At 30.4% G+C, this 24869-nt stretch overlaps 2 protein-coding genes across 2 annotated transcripts in view; one reads left to right on the top strand and one right to left on the bottom strand.

Moving 5' to 3' along the window:
• The window catches only part of LOC115712185 (glucan endo-1,3-beta-glucosidase 12), an 80876-nt gene that overhangs the window by 45985 nt on the left and 10022 nt on the right, over positions 1 to 24869 (bottom strand). The gene's annotated exons all lie outside the window — the stretch shown is intronic.
• LOC115711941 (uncharacterized) lies at positions 21127 to 24304 on the top strand. The gene is made up of 5 exons (XM_030640139.2): positions 21127 to 21511; positions 22600 to 22724; positions 22811 to 22883; positions 23821 to 23886; positions 24029 to 24304. Exons 2-5 carry the CDS (start codon positions 22693 to 22695, stop codon positions 24083 to 24085), a joined length of 228 nt encoding a protein of 75 aa, XP_030495999.1. The 5' UTR covers positions 21127 to 21511; positions 22600 to 22692; the 3' UTR covers positions 24086 to 24304.

Below are 24869 nucleotides of genomic sequence, written 5' to 3'. Positions count from 1 at the left end.
TATGATGTTATGATAGTGGTTTAATTAGTTTAACTTAGTGAGTTGTTAATATAATTTTTACAAGGGTGTTATGATGATAAAATGCATTATTTAATTGTAATTGTAATTTATGAATTTTAGGTTAAATACTCATGGAGATGGTTTGGCAGATTAACATAGAAGCTTTTAATTTACATATATATTTATGATTAAACTAGATAACATATCAAAGGTGTGAAAGGTCTTAAAATGTGCCGCTGCATATATTTTGACTATACATTAACCAATTGATCATGAAACCTAAATTATACAATGGTTTTCTAATCAAATTCTTCATTTCTACGAGCCAATGATATATGCAATTGCAACGACGAAAGTAGATTAAATATATAGTGCAATGTTTATTTGTTGTTGTGATATTTTTGCTATATCTATAAATATATAACGACAAGTCCAATCAAAATAATGAACATATATATACATCGACTTATGTGTATATATATAAAATAATTATATATATATGTGATCATCCTCGTAGTGGACAAATTGTGACCACAACTCTGCTATTATCCTCTTATATTCCCCACAACCTCACATGCATTGCTCAATATATGTAAATCTACTACACTGCTCCCAATGTCACTATAAACTATATAAGAAAAAAATAAACAAAAACTTTATTCTTTCCATCCCACTTATATATTATCATATTCACCCTCGTAACACATCCCCATAATAATGCTTATGTATATATATATATATTCTTAATAATATATATTACTTCGCATCAAGAATCTAGTAACTTGCACACATAAACATACGATGTATATAATATTACACACGAAAAAATTAATTAATTTAATATTTGAAGCTGAGAGAATTAGAAAAGAAAAAAAAAGGCTTCGAAATCTAAACAAGATGAGATCGATACCAAAAGAAATGTCGGGATTCTTAATCAAAGACTGACAAAATTCGAGTCACTATACAATCTTTATAAAGATCCTATCCATGACCATGAGAAATGGTCGGATATTCAGACTTAATTTAGACAACACTACTATATAATATATAATTTAATTTGTTTTCAAATTATAGTATATATTTTCGTATATACATTATCATTTATCAAAAAAAGAAAAAGAAAATATATATTACAACGTGATTTTAGTCAAAGGAGTACTTATATACGTAATGTATGTGGATTGTAAATCATAAATATGATATATCTTTATATATTAAAAGTGTCTATCTAACGGCAATTCTTGGTTTAACGATTCTTGGTTTAACGATTCTTTTTTTTATTTAGCCTTACACGATTAACTTAACAGACTGTTAACGTTAAACGTTAACAAATAAATAAACCCAATAATTAAACCAAAAAAATTAAACAATCTTTTTTTAAATTAAAAAAAAATATCTTACCCACATATCTCTCTAACAAATCCTACCATTTTTGAAATTATTTTACACGGCTACAATCTTTTTTTAAATTAAAAAAAATATCCTACCCACATATCTCTCTAACAAATCTTACCATTGAAATTTTTTTACACGACTTCATTCAAATTTTAAAAAATAAACCCAATAATTAAACCTAAAAAATTAAATAATATTTACGATTAACTTACATATCTCTCTATCAAACTACAATTTTTGAAATTTTTTTACACTGCTTCATTCAAATTTCAAAAAATAAACCTAATAATTAAACCCAACAAATTAAACAATCTTTACGATTAACCCATTCATCACCCATACAGGCAAACACATATTATTACTATATATCATCATGATCTCACCCAATGCATATATCTAATAATTAAACCTAAAAAATTAAACAATCTTTGGTTCAAATCTCATGATCTCACCCAATGCATATATATCTAATACTTTATTTTTCTAAAAAGTGTCCTTCTTAGGAATACTTGTACACATTAATTTTAATTTTGCTCTGTTTTTGACTCCATATCTAAGATTTCTCCTTGGTAGTGAGAATGTCCAGTGTTAGTTATTCTTAATTTTGTAATATTTGTAATATATATCTAAGATTTCTTCTTGGTAGTGAGAATGTTCCTTCAAGTGTTAGTTATTCTTAATTTTGTAATATTTGTTTTTCCAGCTCAAAGATGTTCTTGCTGCTATTATTGGAACAAATGCAACATATATTATAACCTTATTATTATTGTTTCCAATATATTTTTACTAACATTTGTAGTTTAATTTAAACTCTATTATACTGGACATAAAAGTTTAATTTAAATTTATTATTCAAATCTCTCCAAATTAAATATTATTTATTTTTGATTCATTTATTTCCTTTCGAACTCATAATATAATACTTAATATAAAACATAACATACGTGCATCGCACGTAACAGTATACTAGTATATATATATATCTACATGGAAATGGAAGCATTCATAGATGTTAAGGTCCTACACTCCTACCCTGTCTAGAATCTACATACAGAAACGGAGGGTACCCACCACTATAAAGATAGGAGAAGAAGAAGATAGTGGGTGTCATTTGTACTTTTTTATTTTTATTTTTTATAAATCCAATTATACACAAAGGATTACACTTTTTTTTTCTCTATATAATAATTTATATTATGGTTTCAGCTCATTTTTTTAAAATTTAAAATAATTTATGGTATTATGATTTTTTTATATATATACATACACTATTTTGAATTATGTATTTAATAATGTAAATTATTTAAATTTTTTCAATAATTGATCATGATTTAACTTCAATAAAAGCAAAATTGATGCTGCACCTATAAAAATTTGTTTTTTTTTTTTTGTTTGATGAATATAAAAATTTGTTATTGATTATATAAATATAATTTAACGTGTAAAGTTTGAGCCATACCATGTGGTTTGCTAGAGTGATCTTTTTCCCCTACATATATATCTAATGCTTATTGTCCCAAAAAACACTAGAGTTCTCTACAGCACACGATGCAAAATTCCTTTGCTTAAGAAGGGACCACTTTCTTCGCTGTTTCTATACATGACATGAGTACGTCGTTGTCTAAAAACTCACTAAAAAAATAATCTTATTTTTAGAAAAAGTCAATATTTTTTAGTTATTATTATTATTATTAATAATTAATTAAAAGAATTTAATTATTTTAATATGTGATTGTAAGCTTTTTGGCAAAATTAAAATACAAGGCAATGAAATTTCTATGTGTATTTATTTGGTTATTTTTTAGTTTATAATTATTTTTTATCTATCATTATACTCAAAAAGGAGGATAGAAAAAAAAAAATGAAAGAATAAAATTGTAACAACAAATTTCATGAAAAAAAATTAAATTGTCAAAACTAAATAAAAAAAAAACATAATACAAAAATATATTTAGGAGTTAATATTATTTTACTTATTGCAATTAGATCAATATTTTATTATCTCTTGCCTTGCCTTGTAGTTATATTTTTATTGTTTTATAGTTGTTTTATGTTATTTGCTAGATTGTTTTTTTATTTTACATTCTGAAACACAATATTTTTGTAAAATTGTTATAGTAAAAATGTAAAAAAACTCATTATCTCAATATTTTTATAATTTTTTTTATTTTATATTATTTTTATAGGTTACACTAATTTTGTTCTAATAAGTTATATAATCACATTTTAATAATTGGATCCAACCAATACTAACTTTTACAACCCACAAAGAGCTTATATGGTGCAAAATAATAAAAGAGTCTCCGAAAAGAAGAAAAATTGTTACTTAAATTTAGGATTGTAATTATGGCAAGGCACATGATTCCTCTGATACATTACATTATATATATATTTTATACATTGTATATATATTCTCATGCTCGTTGTGTGTTCATTAATTGCTTTGGGAACTTGTACTAGTTATTTATAATAGTACAAATATATATATGTATGATTACTGAGTATATATATATATATGACCGTGGACTAATTATGATCTTCAATCTCCCTGCATTTTGCAAGTTATATATACACAACTGTATAAATTATAATATTGCAGTTTTTTTAACAATCGAACACGACACACCATATAATTAATATATTATATATATATATACATATATATATATATATTGGAAGTATGATCATGATTAATTCATGAGGATCTGATCCCTGTTTGCTGAGCAATATTAATTTTGTGATAATGAGGTGCAATGAATGTGATAAAATGATCGAATATATATGTAACTTCGGATTGGTCTCTCTTCGATGAATTTATGTCTCCAGTACTCATCCGATCATTTCATTATATATGTATATATAGATCGATATATATATATTCTGTACGTAGTAACGTCAAATATATTAATTAGAGGATCTAGTTTACGAGTTAATTGTAGTTTCAAAAGTAAAACTCATTTCGCCAAAAGTCTACATATTATAATAATGGCATACTGAACATAATTATCAAATATATATAGGTGATGATTAATTAGTGTCTAAGTTAGTACGGTTGCGACTAGCTGCACAAGTTGGCCACTAGTTACCTATTGTGATTAGTTTTAGTTACAATCTTGTAACTATTATCTCTTATGTTAGTTGAGCATAGTGAGCTATATATATAAGTTTATTACGTAATTTTTGAATAATTAATGAAAAATAATTATCTTCTATTCATTTACTATAATATGGTATCAGAGTCACACAATTATTGTGTGTTTCTTACTTCTTTCTCATCTTCCTCGATCGATCTTGACTCAAGCTCATAGCATGTGTGGAAGTGTCTAAACTTAGTGTTGGATATCAAGGAGATGTCTTTGATGATTCATATAAAGTTTTTGTTCTTCAGCAATTATATTCAAGTGAAACTATTTACTTTATTTCTCATAGATCTAAAGCAAGTTTGGTGTCAAAGATTTTGATTGGTTGTGAGTATTACGGTAAAGACTCAATTTTTGACTGAGTCAAATATATATAAAATAATAATAATAATATATATATGTATATATGATTAAAAAAAAAACAGCAGACCCCTATCATCCCTCTCTCTATCTATCTCTTTCTTTTTTTCTCTCTTCACAACACAAAAAGAAAACTACAAAGCTCCATCACCGGCACACTCCGGCGACCCACCCCACGCACCGGACCACCTGAACCCCCTGGTGCCAGCGACCTCACACTCAAGCGGCGCCACTTCTTTCACTGCCGTTAGCTCGGGATCGCAAGTTAAAGTTTGGGGGTTCAAACTTTGAACGGACTTTTCGGTCATCTCCGGTGTTCGTTTGACGAGCCGTCTTCACCACTAAACTCAGCTCGTCGAGGAGAACAACCTACACTAAACCATTTTTCTCAGCTCGCTACTTTTTTCAGTGATATTTTTATAGCTCCGCCCCTTTTCAGCGACTTTCCAGCGATATCGTTTACTATTTTGACAAACGGGTTGCATGGGTGTGATCTACTCGTCGAGGTGGTCGTTTTGATATACACTACTCCTATTTTTGGCGATGTTTCCGGTACACCAATTTTTACCGCCACCGATTGTAAATGTGCACCGCTTAGGTGAGGCTTCGAAACCCTAAATTTTAAATATAGTCATATTATATGTCGTTGGACTCGATTTTGAATGTAGAATGCAATGATGATAATTATTTAACCATTTGATAGTATATGTGAGAGTAATATCTAAGATTTGACTAAACATTTGGAGCTCGAGACTTGAGAGCTTAAGATCGTCTTTTGGACAAAGTTTAACGACTTGGGAGAGGTAGGGACTCAACTTGATTATTGGACTTGATTTTTATATGTGTTGTATAACATTAGACATATTCTAAACTTTTATGATTTGCAAATTGTTTGAAAAATTAAAAACTTAATCTGCATATTTTTCTGGACTGTTCTGGAGCATTGTGTGCCAAATATATTTTTGTACAAATATTTATGCAGGGTATGATTTTTGGGTTTATCCAAAATACAGTCGTTATGCTGCCGAATTTTCTAAAAGTGAAAAGAAATATGTTCTTTTGTTATGCTTATTAATTGTCTGCTTTGGTTATACTGATGAGAGCCATGTTGATCATGTTCGGTGCATATTGTTATTTCGCGACCTAGTCTCTGTGTCATCATAGGTAGATCAGGTGTGCACTCACCTGTAGGTGAAAGACCTAGAATCTATATAGGGAGTGAATTAAATTTGAGCCTAGGTATTATGGTGGATATCAGATGCGACTACCCGGTTTCGGATGTCGTTTTCTATGATTGGTATTGATTAGAGCTAGGGGTTTAGTGGACGGTATGATATGCATTTGATGCTTGATTTTGTGATTCTTTGTAGTCTCTCTATTTTTTTTTATATACATTTTGATACTGGTGATGAGATATTTTATTTTTACAAAGCTAACCATGCAAGAATTTTATTAAACCGAGGGTCCTTTGATATTAGTTGTTTTCCTACAGGACTTTATAAGCTCACCCCCTATTTTTTCCCATTCCAGGAACTCAGTTTGATGCTAGTGGATGAGGATGGTACCGTTGGGAAAGAAAGTCGTTATTAGTTTAGTCTTATTCTACTCTTTAATCTTCTAATGAAACTGATTTTGTATTTAAGCTGAAATGGATGGTCTGGATAACTTAAATTAGCTATGTACTAGTTAGAACTGAGAAATGATGGATGTTGGGTATTATTTGGTATTTTATTAACTTATTAAATCTATCTATTCGGTGATTACATAACTGTGGAGATATTATTGTTCTTTTATATTGATGAGTGGTCTTGATTTTGTTACTAATATTTTTTTTATTAATATAGGAGTTAATCCATTACTTTTAAATTACTATTTTGTGATATAAATAAAAGGATCATTTATAAACTTTATCTTCCTACAAGGGTCAAAGTGTGACCTTTGACCACCCAAATTATGGATATTACATATCTGCCACGCCCTAGGGCTCGGGTCGTGACAATTACAACTAGTGGAGGCATTCAATGGTGATAGTATTGGTCGCATGGAATAAAATTAAGCTCGTTAATAGAAAATTACTTGTACTAGATGCTAATTAAAGACGATGATTATTAGGATATGTGGTGTCAATGTAACAATGTATAGCGATCTTTTGGATACTTCGATGCTACAACATAATGTACTTGGAGAATGTTGTAGATATTTTGTTAGAACTGCAAGAATGTTTTCATGACCGAAAGAATAATTCCCCTCGTGTTTTCAAAGCTAAAAGAGTTATGCACACATTAATTTTTGGGGTTAATAGTTGGAAACATAATTTACGATTATGGATTAATCCTAACTTTTTAAAGGATTAAATGCTGGCTCTCTTTAAGTGTTAATTTTAGAACTGAAATGTTGTTCACAAATTTAGATGGAATTTAAATTATACTTCCACTAGTGAATTAATGGTACTAAAGGATAAAAAATTTATTAGAATGGTAAAATGGTAATTTGACCAAAATTAATTACGAACCAACACATGGAGGGCTAATCACTGGAATTGATTAAATCAATAAACACTGTAGTAAAACTCAGTAAATATAATTCTATAATTACTAATGGTTCAATTCTAAATTTATAGTGGAGTAATCATAGAATTAATAAACAATGATTATTTAGTTGATGAGACTCAATAAATAATCTAGTTTGTTGGAGCTTAGAATTATAGATCCATGGTCCCCGAATCACCACCTTGAAACACTATCAAGGGAAATGATAAAGAGTAGTATAATGATGTTCATAAAAATCTATTTTGAATTGGCAAAATAGTACTTATTTATTTTTGTAATAAATAAATAAATTTTTAAATCAATTAAATAGGAAAAAGATAAAAATTGTTACGACAAAATTTGTTAAGACAAGATTTGTTAAGAAAAAAGTTATCAAGACAAAAGACATCATCATTGTCCTAAACAAGACATGGTAGGCGCTAGGGCTGTTCATCCGATCCAATTCGCACTTTTTTGGTCAAACAACATCCAATCCGCACTAAGTGCAGATTTCATTTTTTTGGATCTAATCCAATCGCACAATAGCTCAAATCCAATCCAATCCGCAAAAGTGCGGATTGGATCGGTTACTTTTTAATATTAAATTATTTAATATTTATGAAAAAATATTTTTTTTTTCACATAACTAGCAACAAAATAGAACAAATTATAGTTATTTTATGTCTCCAACAACACATTAAATAAATAAAATAACAAATTCAAAGGAAGAAAAAAATTGTATATATAAAAAATATATATTTAATTTTATTTTAAATTGTATGTAGAAAAAAATATATAAGAATAGAATATACATTTTATCTATTAAGTTTTGCAATATAATTGTATTATATGTATTAGACTTTTAAACTACTATTTTCTTTACATTAAAATGTTATTTGTATATATAATTTTTTTAATTTTATTATAAATATGTGTGGATTGGGTTGGATCGGTTACTTTTACATGTCAATCAACATCCAATCCGCACAAATGCGGATTTTGAATTTTTCAATCCAATCCAATCCGCACAAGTGCGGATATCCACACTTTGCGGATTGGATTGGATTGAATCGTGCAGATTGGATTGGATCGGCTATTTTATGAACACCCCTAGTAGGCGCCTGTGATGAAAAACTTTAATATGTATTTAGCCCTAATTATTTTATGAGAAATTCAACAACAGAATCAAAGATTAGCGAAAACATACCAGAGTCCATAAAATCAATTTTGGAATGACATGATCTTCTAATTTTGCAGTAAAATCTTTCTCAAGAACTTTTATCTTTTGATGATGGGGTTTCAAGATAATGAAAAGATACGGCACTACAAATTGGAGACCATTAATAGCTCTATTACCATCTCACAAAATATTTACTAATATTTATTGACTATTACTATTTGGGTCCTCATCAAATTAGAAATTGTCCTTATGCCCTTAAGTTATAAACTTTATTTTAAAATAGACCACATAAATTTGACTCATTTATATGATGATCCAACACATATTTTATATATACAATTGTGGCCCCAAATAAATAAATTTCTAACAATCTCCCACTAGGCCACTGTTGCGATATTTTGCACACGCAAGTGTACGTATCGTTATAAGTAGTAAACTCACCAGGAGTGAGGTCGATCCCACAGGAAGTGTAGTTAAGTACGTTAAAATTAAACGTTTACTTCTATTTGGTTAAATAAAAATAAAGAAAGAATTAAAAATAAGAAACTAGTAAGAAACAATTATTCAAGAGAATTGAAAATTAATAAAAACTAGGGCTTCGACTTCAATTGTTTCTATTGAATAGAAAAATATGATTATTTTCTTAATGTTAATTTCTATGCAATAGCAGGTTTACTAAGGTAATTTATAGTCTTCTCAGATATATAAATCTCAATTACATGTAAACTTTCTACTCTCGTGATAAATTTAATATGCAACAGGCATTAAACACAGAAACCCTATAAGCTATTTAAACCATATAGGTACTCTCGTCCTATATCGAAATTCAGTTCTATTTTACTATAGCATATTTAACACTCACTTCTCAAATCTCGCATCAAAATCATAGACAGATAATTGGTGATCAGGCAATTAAAAGTAGTTAAGCACAAATAAATAGAATACATAGAAATTAGGGGGGAAATAAATCATATTAAAACCATAAAACAATGTTAAAGAATCTCCATCTAACCCTAATTAAAATGTTTAGCTACTCATGTTTATGAGAGCACAATCACACATATTAACTTTAAGAAAAGAGATAAAAATAAAGAAGAGAAGAATGATGAAAACACTAAGAAGTATGCCTCTAATTTTGCAGTTGATCTCTCCACTCTGTATCTGAATTCTCTCTTTTTTTTCCCTCTAAAATTGTTTGATGAGATCAACTCTCTTCTGCTCTTTATATAGGCATTCAGGGCCTAAAAAGATGGAAAAACGCACATGTTAAATGCCTATTTGAACTAGGAAACCCCCAACACCCACGTGAGAGAAAAATACGATTTTTGTGCTGTTTAGGGAGGCGGGCCGCGGCATGCTAAAGCCATGCCGCGGCCCGTGTTGGAAGTGATTTTTCTGCTGCGTTGACTAATAGTATTTTGGTCATAAGTCTCTCAATATTGCTCGGAATTGGACGATTCAAGATGTTCCGGAAAGATAAAAGAGAGATCTAGAACTTTTATGTTTTGACGTTTTCCAAAATTCAACCAGAAGACAGTCGAATTCAGGTCTGAAGTTTCAGCTTTATTTTCTTGCACAATTTTCTCTATTTTAAATATCATCTTTTTGTGAGATATTTTTATCTTTTTCCATCTTTTTCTCTGATATTTTTCTAATCTTCTTCTATTTTAAATCTGCACAAATAAAAGATAACAAGCGTAAAAATGCTCCAAACACGATTAAAACTCAATTAAAAATATACTAAACTTAATCTAAAATTAATACTAAAAATAATCTAACAAATTCACCCAAACTAAGCTTTTACTCGTCCTCGAGTAAAACACTAAATAAACATCAAATAAGTCAATCTCCAAAACATGAGTAATTTTCAAGTAGCTTCAATAACATCATTATGAAAAAATTCACTTATGCATATAATCCAGAATTTCAGCTCAATTACACCATTGACAGATTTCAATTTATTTTCATTTAGCTCATGAAACCATAGAATGCAATTAACTAACAATTAAATCACTTTATGCATGCCAATTACAATCATCAATCCACTAACCCAAAATTCTATACACTTGCAATACTTACCACTCTCACTAATATAGATTAATGCACAACTAAGAATCAGAAGGTCTTTCTAGGCTTGTAATGTTAGGCTTAGGTAAGGGTAGATGAGATGGTCATTTAGGCTTGTCTATACCATAAGCTTCTCCAATCATGTCACCCAAAATATATTTCACACAATCCCAATACCCATTTTTCTAATTGCATGAGAGAATTCTTTTTTTTTTTTCTTGGATTTGACATTAGTTGTTAGATTTTCTTTCTTTGCTCTTGTTTTTTTCAAGTTGTTGCCAATCAATTTTTTTTTATATTCTCTCAATTTTTACACCTTTTCCACACACATACAACAAACTTCCCATCCAAATTCCCTCAAACTAAAGATATACTTATGGTATAATTAGGGTTAAATATTTTGGATATTCATGGGTTTATCTTTTTAGGCTCAAATGTGTAGAACAAAGAATAGGTTAAGGCTCAAAAAGGGTAACTAGGATAAAAATTACAAGGATGGCTTGAAAGGCACAATCGATCCAAAAAAAATTGCCTAAATCACTTTCCTAGTCATGCATAATTTATTATTTTGCCTCAAATAGCAAGCACGCAAGTTCTAGAATTTATTTCAAACAACTTTCTACATTTCACAATTAGCATACATAAACCAATTCAATTACTAGAAAATTACCTAATATGATTCCATGTTCTTTCAAGTATAAAATTGAAATTAGTCAAGAATGTAATATCACCAAGCACACGAATTTTTTAAAAAATAAATGAACTTTTCAAATCATGCTATCTACCTACTTTCAAATCGACTCACATTAATCAAATTGACTCACAACAATAAAAACTAAAAAGTAAAAATTAAAAATTAAAAGACATAAAACTTAAAAAAAAAAAAACTCAAAATAAAAATTAAGTCACTCCTCCCCCCAAACTAAAGTGACACATTGTCCCCAATGTGACATTAAAGAAAAAGGAAAGGAAACTTACCTGGGTGCCACATCAATAAGCGGTTGACGCCCGTAATAAGCGTCATGCAAGACAACTTGAAAATTGTTGTTGTACTTGCCTTCAAGATTGACAAGCGATGAGTTTGAATCAAAGTCAGTACCAACAACATAAGACTTTGGATGATGAGCTTGGGGAGAAGCCTTTCGTAGCTCGCAGAGGATGTAATATGATGTTGATGAAATATATGGATTCATTGGTGGTTTATTAGTCAATATCATTGATGAAGTCGAATCAATGATGCCATGTTCTTCCTCATCCTCCAATGTCACAGTATCTACACTTCCATCTAACAACCTTTCTTCTTGTTTCTCACTCTCCACTTGGCTATCCATACCCTTGCTTGTGATTTCATATTCAATGAGTTCCTCTTCACAAGGATCTTGATCTTCAATTGTAGGCTCATTATCTTCCTTGTACTCAACTAATGACCCTTATTCATTGTAGCAATAACTCTCATAACTTTCATCATTGGAATTATTACATTCTGAATCATGAGCCATTGAATTATCACATAAGGATCTCACCATGTCAGTTAAGCGATTAATCTCTCCTGGAAGTGATTGCATATGTGCTAATAGTTGCTCCTCTTTTTCAGATTGTTGAGATGAATTTGGGCAATAAGGTGGGTATTGGTGACTCCAACCCTGAAGTGATGGATCCCAATGCCAGTCATAATCAAAATCTTCCATGTTATTCAATAGATTTATTATATCATAGCCTCTCATTAATAGAGGTGCTCCAGTTGTCTCTGCTCCATAATCAACCCAGCTTCTTGTTTCATCATTAAGTCCGTTATAAAAGAGCCACGTAAAACATCCACTTGAGAAAGTGGGATAATATCTCTCTCCATACTCTTTAAATCTCCTCCAAGCAGAATAGAATGGTTCATTGTGTTGTTGGGAAAAATCCTCAAGATATAGCATCTGGCTTTACCTTGCAGGTCAAACTCAACAATAAAACATTAGTAAAATTAAAAAAAAAAAAAAACTAAATTAGTACTTGAAAAGATAAAAATTTGAAATAACACGATTAATACTAAAACTAAAAAGAAAAACCAAATTAGAACAAAATTTAATTTTTAATAATATTAACTATCACTCCCCGGCAACGGCGCCAAAAACTTGTTGCAATATTTTGCACACGCAAGTGTACGTATCGTTATAAGTAGTAAACTCACCACGAGTGAGGTCGATCCCACAGGGAGTGTAGTTAAGTACGTTAAAATTAAACGTTTACTTCTATTTGGTTAAATAAAAATAAAGAAAGAATTAAAAATAAGAAACTAGTAAAAAACAATTATTCAAGAGAATTGAAAGTTAATAAAAACTAGGGCTTCGACTTCAATTGTTTCTATTGAATATGGCCTAATATGATTATTTTCTTAATGTTAATTTCTATGCAATAGCAGGCTTACTAAGGTAATTTATAGTCTTCTCAGATATATAAATCTCAACTACATGTAAACTTTCTACTCTCGTGATAAATTTAACATGCAACAAGCATTAAACACAGAAACCCTATAAGCTATCTAAACCATATAGGTACTCTCGTCCTATATCGAAATTCAATTCTATTTTACTATAGCATATTTAACACTCACTTCTCAGATCTCGCATCAAAATCATAGACAGATAATTGGTGATCAGGCAATTAAAAGTAGTTAAGCACAAATAAAATAGAATACATAGAAATTAGGGGGAAAATAAATCATATTAAAACCATAAAACAATGTTAAACAATCTCCATCTAATCCTAATTAAAATGTTTAGCTACTCATGTTTATGAGAGCACAATCACACATATTAACTTTAAGAAAAGAGATGAAAATAGAGAAGAGAAGAAGAGAAGAATGCTGAAAACCCTAAGAAGTATGCCTCCAATTTTGCAGTTGATCTCTCCACTCTGTATCTGAATTCTCTCTTTTTTTCCCTCTAAAATTATTTGATGAGATCAACTCTCTTCTGCTCTTTATATAGGCATTCAGGGCCTAAAAAGATGGAAAAATGCACATGTTAAATGCCTATTTGAACTAGGAAACCCCCAACACCCACGTGAGAGAAAAATACGATTTTTGTGTTGTTTAGGGAGGCGGGCCGCGGCATGCTAAAGCCATGCCGCGGCCCGTGTTGGAAGTGATTTTTCTGCTGCGTTGACTGATAGTATTTTAGTCATAACTCTCTCAATATTGCTCGGAATTGGACGATTCAAGATGTTCCGGAAAGATAAAAGAGAGATCTAGAACTTTTATGTTTTGATTTTTTCCAAAATCCAATCAGAAGATAGTGGAATTCATGTTTGAAGTTTCAGCTTTATTTTCTTGCACAATTTTCTCTATTTTAAATATCATCTTTTTGTGAGATATTTTTATCTTTTTCCATCTTTTTCTCTGATATTTTTCTAATCTTCTTCTATTTTAAATCTGCACAAATAAAAGATAACAAGCGTAAAAATGCTCCAAACACGATTAAAACTCAATTAAAAATATACTAAACTTAATCTAAAATTAATACTAAAAATAACCTAACAGCCACATATGTATATATATATATAAATATATTAATCTTATTGAGCTCATAACTTTATCATTATAACCGTAGGCATGTACAACCTCGTCCATTAACTATATCAACATAGGGTCAAAGCGGTTTTCATTGTATCAATAGTCACATATATCAACACAGTCAATGACAAAGATCAATCATGATAATGTGGTATAAAAATTTACATACATGGTGATCTATTCATGTCAATTTTCACTTGATCCTACTTTACTTTATGGAGATCAAAACTTTAGCTTAAATGCACAAAGTGAAATAAACTGAATAACATAATTTCTGATAAAAAAATTATTCAAATACACAAGTTTCATGAAATAAATAAAAAACACAAAAGATAAGAAAGACAAATTCACTCTAAATCTAGATATCCTGATACTCTAAAACACACATTAAAGACCTTGGGTGGCAAACCCTTAGTAAGGGAGTTTGTAATCATGAAGTTTATACCTAAGTATTCTATACAAATTTATCCACTTTGTACCCTTTCTTTTACAACAAGAAACTTGATGTCAATATGTTTTGACTTCGTCGAGCTCCTGTTGTTATTGGAATACAATACAGTTGATTTATTGTCACAATATCAATAATGGCTCTTTTACACGAGTACGCCACTCTGACTGCTTATGGGGTCCGACGTCCTCGTCGACCACACTTTCGACTGGGTCAAGGCTCTGATACCATTTTTTAACGTCCCCGCTTCAAACCTCCATTGTGTCCTTACACCCACGGAATAATGGCTCTTTTACACGAGTACGCCACTCTGACTGCTTCCTGGATTAATGACTGACCCTACAGACCAACACAAGTGTTTCCAGCGTGCTTTGTCCTTACTCGCACGCTTCCTAGGAAAACTTCCCAAGAGGTCAGCCATCCTGAAATTACCCCAGGTCAAGCACGCTTAACTGTGGAGTTCTTTCGTGATGGGCTACCGAAAAACAAGATGCTCCTTGTTGATTATAGGTAATATCAATCAATCTATTTAAGCCCTCTTCAACTGTGTAGTCCCATACCTACACAGTCTCAGAATCATCCCACTGGACCTTCCCCAGGCGGTGTGGGATTGCATAGCTTACGGATCCCGGGACTACTGACTGTCAAAGTCATAGTCAGAATATCCAATGATTTCAAAGTGATCTGACCTCCTATATGTGAGCATGTAATCTCTTGTTCTCTTCAAATATCTCATAACTTTTTTGGTTGTTTTCTGGTGATCAATTCCTGGATTACTTAAGTATTTGCCTAACGCTCTAACAATGTACGTTATATCTAGACTCGTACAAACTTGAGCATACATTAGACTCCCGATAGCTAAAGCATAGGGAATCTTTTACATTTTTTAAACTTCAAGGCTTCCTTTAGGGCATTGCTTAAGACAAAATTTGTCTCCTTTGACGACAGGAGTATCACCTGGTCTACAATCTTGCATGCCAAACTGTTTAAGTTCTTTATCAATATAGTTCTTTTGTGATAATCTAAGAATACCCCGAGAACGATCTCGATGTATTTGAATTCTTAAAACAAAAGAGGTGTCACCAAGATCTTTCATCTCAAAATGATTTTAGATAGAAATTTCTTGGTTTTGTGCAATAAGCCTATATCATTAGTGGCAAGCAATATGTCATCGACATATAGAACCAGAATTATGTACTTACTCCCACTAAACTTGTGATACAAACAATCATCAACAACATTCATTTTAAAACCAAACAAGAGAATCACTCGATGAAATTTATGGTACCATTGACGGGAAGCTTGCTTGAGTCCATATATGATTTTTTTTTTTATTTACAAACCATATTCTTTGGGTTGATCTGGGGTAATTTTAGGATGGGTGGCCTCCTAGGAAGTTTTCCCAATAAGTGGGCGAGTGAGGACAAAGCGCATCGAAAAGACTCGTGTTAATTTGTTGGGTCAGTTATCATTCCATAAAGCAATATAAGAGTCATTAGTCCATGGCAGAAGGCCCAATAGAGGCTTGAAACGGGGACATTACAAAGAAGACCTTCTTTGTTGTTTTGGCACCAAGGGGGACGAATAGGGCCTCTCTCGTGAAAGCCGGAGAGACGCCGAAGACCTCCGGAGTTCAAACTATGGAGAGACGGCACCTAAATCCACTTGAAGGTGTGCCCAAGATGGGGACGACATTGGCCCCCATTTTAGGAAAATCAAATCGGGAGTTGGTCTGGCCGAGGAACTTAAAGAAATTCCCTTTAACACAACGGTCCCGACCAAGGTTGTCAAGATTAAAATAAACTTAGCGGAGGTTTTAAGTGAGATGCTCATGGTTTGACCCCGTGTTGATTGACATGTAATAATAAATTATTCATTCCAATTCACACATAAAATAAAATTATATACAATTAATATTTAAATGTAAAAAATAATAAATTAAAAATCTAATACATATCATAAAAATATATTTCAAAACTTAATAGATCAAATAATCAAATGTATATTTTATTCTTATACATAAAGAAAATATAATTTAAAACAAAACTAAATATTTTTTTCTTCTTTCTTTAAATTTATTTATTTTAATTTGTTATTAGAAATATAAAACAATAATAATTTAATTTATATTATTGTTAGTTATGAAAAAAATATACATATATTTTTAATAAAATATTAAATAATTCCATATTAAAAAGTAATTAATCGAGAATACCTCATTCAATCTGTACTTTTGTGGATTGGATTAGATTAGATTTGAACTATTGTGCAGATTAAATTGGATCCAAAGGTTATTTAGGGTTTTTTCTCTCAGAACTACCCCATGAACTTTTCAGCTCGTTAAAAATGGTCCATCGACTATTCACAGAGTTGCAAATTGGTACTTTTCATGTTTTGTCACACGTGGTAAATAAAGTGATAACATGACTACTTAGTCAGTTGCCACGTCAGTGCCATGTCAACGCCATGTGTGTAATTAATTTGAAAAAATAATTTAATTTTTTTAATTAGTTTTACGTAATTTTCTTAATCATTAATTATTTTTTAAAAAATGCATATTTTTTATTTTTTAATGTTAAATTATACCTATAGCGTTGATGTGGCAATTGGCTAAGCAGCCATATCATCATTTTGTTTGCCACGTGTGAAAAACTTGACAAAAGGATCAATTTATAATATTATGAATAATTTAGAGACCATTTATAATGGACTAAAAAGTTCAGGGGGCATAATAATATATATGTCATGGTTCAAGGGATAAAAATTCTAAATAGTCGGATCCAAAATATGAAATCTAAGTTTAGTATAGATCGAATGTACTATGAACAAAATAATACGTATTAGATTGTATAAATACTCCTAGCTAAAAAGCATTAGCAATGCTTAGCATTATTTAAGATGTTATATTGTATAATTATGTATAGAATCGTAATTTAATTTAAATAGTATCATAGAATATAAATAACCAATAAGATGGGGTGTTTGGCGCTTAAATAATGCTCATAATATAATCTAGGATTGGACATCCCATTCAATTTAATATTTTTCACTTCATCCGATCCAATTCAATTAGTAATTGGATTTAAAGAATTTTCATCCAATCTAATCTAATTATGCCTTAAAATTCATTCCAATCCAATCCAGTTACTAATTGGAGTTGATCGATTTTTTAATTGGATATATAATTATACATCTAATTTTTCATATTAACATAAAAATATGATGAAAAATACATAAAAATTAAATATCACCATACATTTAAGTTTAATACTTTATAAAAATATGGGATATTGGCGGCTAAACCACTTGAATTTTACGGTTTGTAACACTTAACCACAAAAATTGAATTTTTGGCGGCTAAACTACCTAAACCCTGGTTCCGTTTTGCTCTGCACACCTCCGTCCAAAAATCACAGTTAAGTGCCACGGTGGACTGTCCACGTGTACACACTTGTACACGTGGCAAATTTTTAGTGGTCCACGTAATATTAATTTTAAAAAATAAATATAAATATTTAAAAAAAATTAAAAAAAATCAGAAAAAAAATTAATTATTTTTTATTTTTTACTTTTTTTTAATTAAAAAAAATTATTAAATAAAAAAAAATCGAATTGGGCTTCTTAGGCCCCAAACTAGGGTTGTACATCGGTCGGCTTGGGCGGTTTATCCTATATATTTTTTAACCCAATTTAAAGTTCGGGTTGCTAAAATTTAAGTGCAACCCGCCCAATTTTTTTTTAAAAAAAAAATTGTAAACCGACCAACGGTTTGGGCGATTTGGTCGGGTTAACCCGCCCAAACCGACCAAATTTTTTTTTTTTTTTTGGTTTTAAAGTCAATAAAAATTAAAAAAGATAAATTAAAAATATCAAATTCCACCAAAGCACAACACAATATAGATGACTTTGAAATTAACAATTAAGTATATAATTTTATATTATTATATATTTAATCATTTATGTTATATATAATAAAAACTAAAAAGAAAAAAATAAATAAATAAAAGCCAAAGTTGGGTTGGTCGGGTTATTCGGTTTAATTGGGCGGGTTGGACCTATTTTCAACCCGCCTAATTAACAGATTGAGCGGGTTGTAATTTTTTCGGGTTATTTCAGTTTGTAATTTTTATCGGTTTTTTCGGTTCAATTTGGGTGGGTTATTCGGTTTGGGCGGTTTACAAATTTTTTTGTACAGCCGTACCCTAAACCAGCATCATCGTCTCCTCCCCTGGAGACATCATTGATGAGCGACTTAGGAGCAGTGTGTTAGAGAGTCCCACATTGCTAATGTGTGGAGAGATAATAGAATATATAAGAGGAATGGGCTACTCCTCTCATTGCCAATTGGTTTTGGGATGGAACCTCATTTATCTTATTCCTCAAATTCTAACATGGTATCAGAGCAAAAATAAACAAAAAAAAATCTCTAGCGACTATCCAACCCAAAAATTAAAACCTATCGAAGTAGAGCCGAAAGAAAAGAACCACTAAAAACCCAAAAAAGTTGATCCAAGAGCCAAAGTCAAAAAAAGTCACTTGTGATTCGGGGATAGTGAGCCAAAAATAAAAAGAGCCACCAAAAATCCAAAAATACCGATCCAAAAAGTATAGCAAAAAGAGCCACTTGTGATCAGGGATAGTGAGCCAAAAAATAGTCGCTTATGATCGAGTTGTCCAAGATGGTGAGCAAATAAAATAGCTACCATCTTGAGGGGGATGTTAGAAAGTCCCACATTGCTAATGTGTAGAGAGATAATAGAATATATAAGAGGAATGAGCTACTTCTCTCATTGCCAATTGGTTTTGAGATGGAACCTCATTCATCTTATTCCTCAAATTCTAACTTGCGCACAACCTCATTGTCAATAGGGTCGATTTGTATCGAAAGTAACAGAGTTAAGCGAAGCAAGCTGCTGCTCCATCTTCTTAGTCTTCGCTATCTCTAGGTCTGTGGACGCCATGCTTGCCTTACTAGAAGATATCAAGAGCCCTAGAAAAATATAAAATATAAAAAAGCCCTAAAATTATTAACCCAAAAGCAAAATAAAGCTTTAGAAAATGTTAAAAACTGAAGAGAATACCAGTCAGTCACAGTGGAGCCGTCCATGTATGAAGATGGGTGCGAATGGTCTGTACATTTATATATACTTAGGTATAATACTCTTCTTTCTTCACTTTCTTTTTAATAATTTTTTTTTAAATTAAAAATAAAGTAAAAAAAAATATATATATAATTTTTTTTTTTGATTTTTTTTAAATATTTATTATTATTTTTTAAAACTAATATTACATGGACCACTAAAAATTTGCCACGTGTACAAGTGTGTACACATGGACAGTCCAACATGTGATTTTTGGACGGAGGTATGCAGAGCAAAACAGATCCAAGATTTAGGTAGTTTAGCCGTCAAAAATTCAATTTTTGTGGTTAAGTGTTACAAACCGTAAAGTTCAAGTGGTTTAGCCGCCAATATCCCTAAAAATATTATTGTTACAAGTGTAATAAAACTTAAAATCTGCAATAAATAAAACAAAAATATTACAAAGTAATAAAATCGACAAAACATCATGAAAACAATTAAATATTACTAATTTAACACAAAATAAATTCTACTAAAAATTAATTAAAATATATATATTTTTATTATATAAATATAATTGGATTTGATTCAATCTGTTTTTAATTGAATTTTGAAAATAATATTTAATAATTAATTTAATTTAATTAAAATTTAACTTTTGACATTCAATTTAATAGTAATTAGATATTTAATTTTTTATAGAGTAATTTGCGGTATAAATATTTAAGTTTAAATTTGCATATTAAATATTAAATCATTATCTACGTATCATTTAAATTAATTTTTTTAAAAAAATAAAATATTAATGACTTGGACCAATCAAGAATTATCACGTGGTAATTTATTTAACACTATTTAAGTACCTAAAAAGTCTTATAATTATAACTTACTATTATTACCACAAAAAATTAAATTTAAATATTTATTTTCAACTAATAATTAAAATGACTATTTTTTATAATTGAATTGGTTCAATTAAATTGGATTGTAAATATAAGGGTAAATACCATTTTGGACCCTCTGTTTTATAAAAATTACCAATTGGACCCTGTGTTTTGTTAAATGACAAAATGGACCCTGTATTTTCTAAAATAGTACAAATAGGACCCTGAATTGATTTTTTGTCAAAATAAAGTTTAATTATAATCCGATCTAAAAGTGCTATGACAAAACTGTTTACATTTTTTGTATCTGTTCGTATTAAGCATTGTCTTCAAATTGGTTGTATTAAAAAAAAGTTGTCAAAAATTAAGCTCAGGGTCCTATTTTTACTATTTTAGAAAATACAGGGTCCATTTTGTCATTTAACAAAACACAGGGTCCAATCTGTAACTTTTGCAAAACACAGGGTTCAAAATGGTATTTACCCTAAATATAATCTGACCTCCTCAGTCGCCCGCTCCGTTTCAACTTTCCGTTCCAGCCTTACGGAAAAAGAAAAAAGAAAAAAAAACTTTCCCTTTCCAGACCCGCAGCCATATCCAATTCCTTCCTCTATCGGCAACCCGCTTTGGTTTGAAGCCATATTCGTCTCTTGGAGACCTTGTTGCTATTGCTGATTTCCATTTCGTAGGTATAATGAACCAGCTCTCATGGATTTATTTCTCTTGAATCATATTTCTTAGGTCTCTTCCGGTAGTGATTTTTGAGAAGCTATCTCTTTTGCTATTTCACCTCCATGTTCGTCATTGGTCGCCGGTTGCTCATGTCTGCCGCCGCTTTCACTCTTGCCGAATCTCATCCCTAAAATCAGGTTCATTGTGATCTTTCTTCCACCATCAGTTTATTCAACCACAAGAATTTGTGGTATTATATATAAAATTTCCCGCGCCCTATTATATTTTTTCTCTAATGTGATGAATATTGGAAGCAAAGTGATTATATATATATATAAACGAACCTGTGTTCATCATTCCAAATCTTATAATTGGTGTAGGGAACTGGTCAGACTATATTTTTTTGTCTTCAGGTTCCTTGTTTGGTCCCCTGTTTTTTAGTTGGATGTGCTTGTTTCTTAATGCCTTCATTTTGTTTGATAAATTTCCTGAATGAAGTTGAAGGCCCGTGTTTGTGTTTCTGTGTATCTACCCCATAATGATCAATGTGTGAAGTTGGATGAAACTGGCTAGGTTGGCCTTATTTCAGATCACGGCACACCATAAAAAAATTATATCATTATGTATACATGATGTGTATCATATAATTTATAAAATATCATGTTGTGCATGGAAAAGATCATACAGAATATAATTTGGAAGTAAACAACGTAGATTACTTTCATGGTTCTAGGAAATTTGACCATATAACTAATGCTTAAATAGACGTCTGAGCCTACTTTCTCATAAAAAGAATTCGGTAAAATGTCAAATGGAAGTGATTTTGTTGATATTTGAGTGAGTGAGTTTGGTTGGTTTTGTATCAAGTTCTTGATAAGATAAAGAAACAAAAATGACTAATTGTTTTATTTTAATTTACAATATTTCATCATATATAAATCCATATTCACTGTTCTTTAAGATATTAACATGGTCTTTTCATTTGTAAGTTTGGACAACTGCATTTTCTTGTTTAAGTTCTTCAAGGACAAATAATTTTCTATCAGCAATTCTTCCCATTGTGTATGTAATGAGCTTGAATTTGAAATGTTGGAGGGTGTGGTTAGTTTTGGTACAAGTAATATTGTTTCTTAGGAATGTGGTACTATAATTTTGGTCAGCATTGTATAAACAAAACTTCTTATTCATCATGTTCACATCATCACTTTCTTCTCGTTTTAGTCCTTTATATAGCAAAGACACCAATTGATTTTGATCAATGCTAATTTCATTTTTCTGTTTATAGAACGAAGGAGTCACAATCCATTCAACTGTCAAATTGTTTAGAGTAATTCAAAACGAAACTAGAGTTTCTACGGTTCTCACTTCCCCAATTGAAATGGACCCAAGGCACACAGGAGATGTTTTCAAGTAAGGTTTTCTTTTGAAGAAGTTTTGACTAAGTTATACTTATGCATTGGTGTGCTCACATCACATTTAATTTACTGGCTTTGCAGGCATTTGGAAAAGCAAAGTGAACTCTTAATGGAAGCCTATAGATCAATGTCACATGAACTACATAAACTTCAGGTTGGTCCTCAATTTACCTTTAACTTGTCTTGGTTTTGCCTACTTAATTTAATTGATTTGAAAAAGATTGATAATTTACAATTACACTTTATAGGACACTTATTGGCCTATTTCAACAAGTTTTTAAGTTTTGCAAAAAACTAATTTGTGATAGAGATATGCAACTTTTCTTGTATTCACTTTCTAAGATTTATTCCCTTTTAGTATTATAGGTTAAAAAAAGATGATAATTGCTGTGCATCTATTTACTTAATGTTGTGAAATTTATGTATGCAGGTATACATATTGTAAACAAGTAATAATAATGAAAATAGATTATGTTTCTAGGAGGATTGATTACAAATTATCAATTGTTTTCAGCTTTAATTATATTTGGAAATCGATTATTATACTTGAGAAACGGTAAATTTGAAATAAAAGAACAAAATGAGATTGCAAGAAAAGAAACAAAGATAAAATTCAATGGATTAAACCTTAGGACATTTAATTTTGTCAACTGTCCACTCTATAATTATGTATCCAATACAAAGGGCACCACAAGTACTCAGCTTCCAACACTACTAGAGGTTTGTTGCATACCCAAAAAAGGTAAAGGGTTGATTGAATTTGCAGCTTTGTTTGTGCTGCCCCTTTAGCATTGTTCGCTTGCTTACTCTTACAGTTGTGTTTCTTCATGTTGATTTGTATATACTTTGTTAAAAGGGAATGTGGTTTCTTGGTTTTTCCTAACACTCATTCGAGAAGATTTAAGGACACTATTTCATGTTTACCCTCAAAACTTGTGGTCATTCTATTAAACCTTGTCTTAAGGATTTTAACCAGTGTTTTATTCTTGCAACTTTCTATTGACAGTAGAATTATTTCATCCAGAAAATTCGCTTCACAATTGCATTGAACGAACCTAACTTCGTGCTAATTTGACATCTACAACTTACAGGTAGAGGAAGAAATGTTGATGCGGAAGTTCTACGAGATAATGTCTGCTCATGGAAAAACTAAACAGGTAGCATTTGCCCCGCCAATTCACATTGTTGAACTTTGTGTAAACTACAGTAGTACTACTTTTAAAAGGCTCAAAATAGACGTGGCAAAGATTGCTATTTCTTCAACAGTATATTATGTTATTCTATTTTTCACTTATGCAGATTGAAGGTGGTAGTAATGCTTCAGATGACAGAAAAGTTGGAGACAATCTGCCTTAGCTGTTTCAACTCACAGCAGTGTTGGTCTTTTTTATGAAATTGTAAATGCTCTTTAGTTGTTTGTCATTACTGAGAAGAGGACTGTAATGGAGGATTATTCATGTGACAATCGGGATTTATTCATTTTAAACAAATGTATTGCTTGCGTTCCATATAAAGCATCAACATTTTATGTTTTACTAATCTTTCAATTGAAGCTTTTTATATAGCTTGCGGTAATTTCTCTCGAGCACTTGGTATATGAAATTTTATTAAAAGAAGAAAAATGTTATAATTGTCTTCACGTTCTAACATACAAAAACTAAATATGAATCATTTATACAGGAAATTGCAAACTTTTTGGGTTTTAATATTTTTTTTGTGTAAAAATGTGACTTTGTTTCCAAAACGCTTATTTTATAGGAAAATTGAAAAAAAAAAAATAGGTTAAGAATTAGGGAAATTTACATAGTATACTAACTTTTGTTATTTTTTTACAAAAATACTGTCAAGCGGCAATTTTTACTTTTTTACTGTATTTTTTATAAGTTTTACACTGCAGTGTACTGTTCTACTGTTGTTTTGAGTTGTTCTGTTTTGTATTTTACTGGTGTTTTATAAAAATAAGTATTTTTGAAAACTTTTTCGTGTGACAGTATTTTTGTAAAAGTTAACCCAAATTTCAGTATTTTTGTAAGTTTTCCCATGAAAAAATTAGGTAATGGTAATTAGGTACCTTTATGATAACTAAGGAGATAACCAGTTATTAAGGCGGCAACCATGTATCTTATGTTATCATTTTTTT

This window comes from Cannabis sativa, chromosome 4, assembly GCF_029168945.1.
Source record: "Cannabis sativa cultivar Pink pepper isolate KNU-18-1 chromosome 4, ASM2916894v1, whole genome shotgun sequence".
Lineage (NCBI taxonomy): Eukaryota > Viridiplantae > Streptophyta > Magnoliopsida > Rosales > Cannabaceae > Cannabis > Cannabis sativa.
The sequence above is the reverse complement of the archived record's forward strand: the minus strand, read 5'-3'. Positions and strand labels throughout refer to the sequence as shown.

Excerpts from the sequence above, each read along its gene's own strand:
- LOC115711941 (XM_030640139.2), top strand. The coding sequence starts at position 22,693 with ATGGACCCAAGGCACACAGGAGATGTTTTCAA. Across the intron at positions 22,725-22,810 it reads CACACAGGAGATGTTTTCAA|GCATTTGGAAAAGCAAAGTG; the intron begins GTAAGGTTTTCT and ends CTGGCTTTGCAG. Across the intron at positions 22,884-23,820 it reads ATGAACTACATAAACTTCAG|GTAGAGGAAGAAATGTTGAT; the intron begins GTTGGTCCTCAA and ends TACAACTTACAG.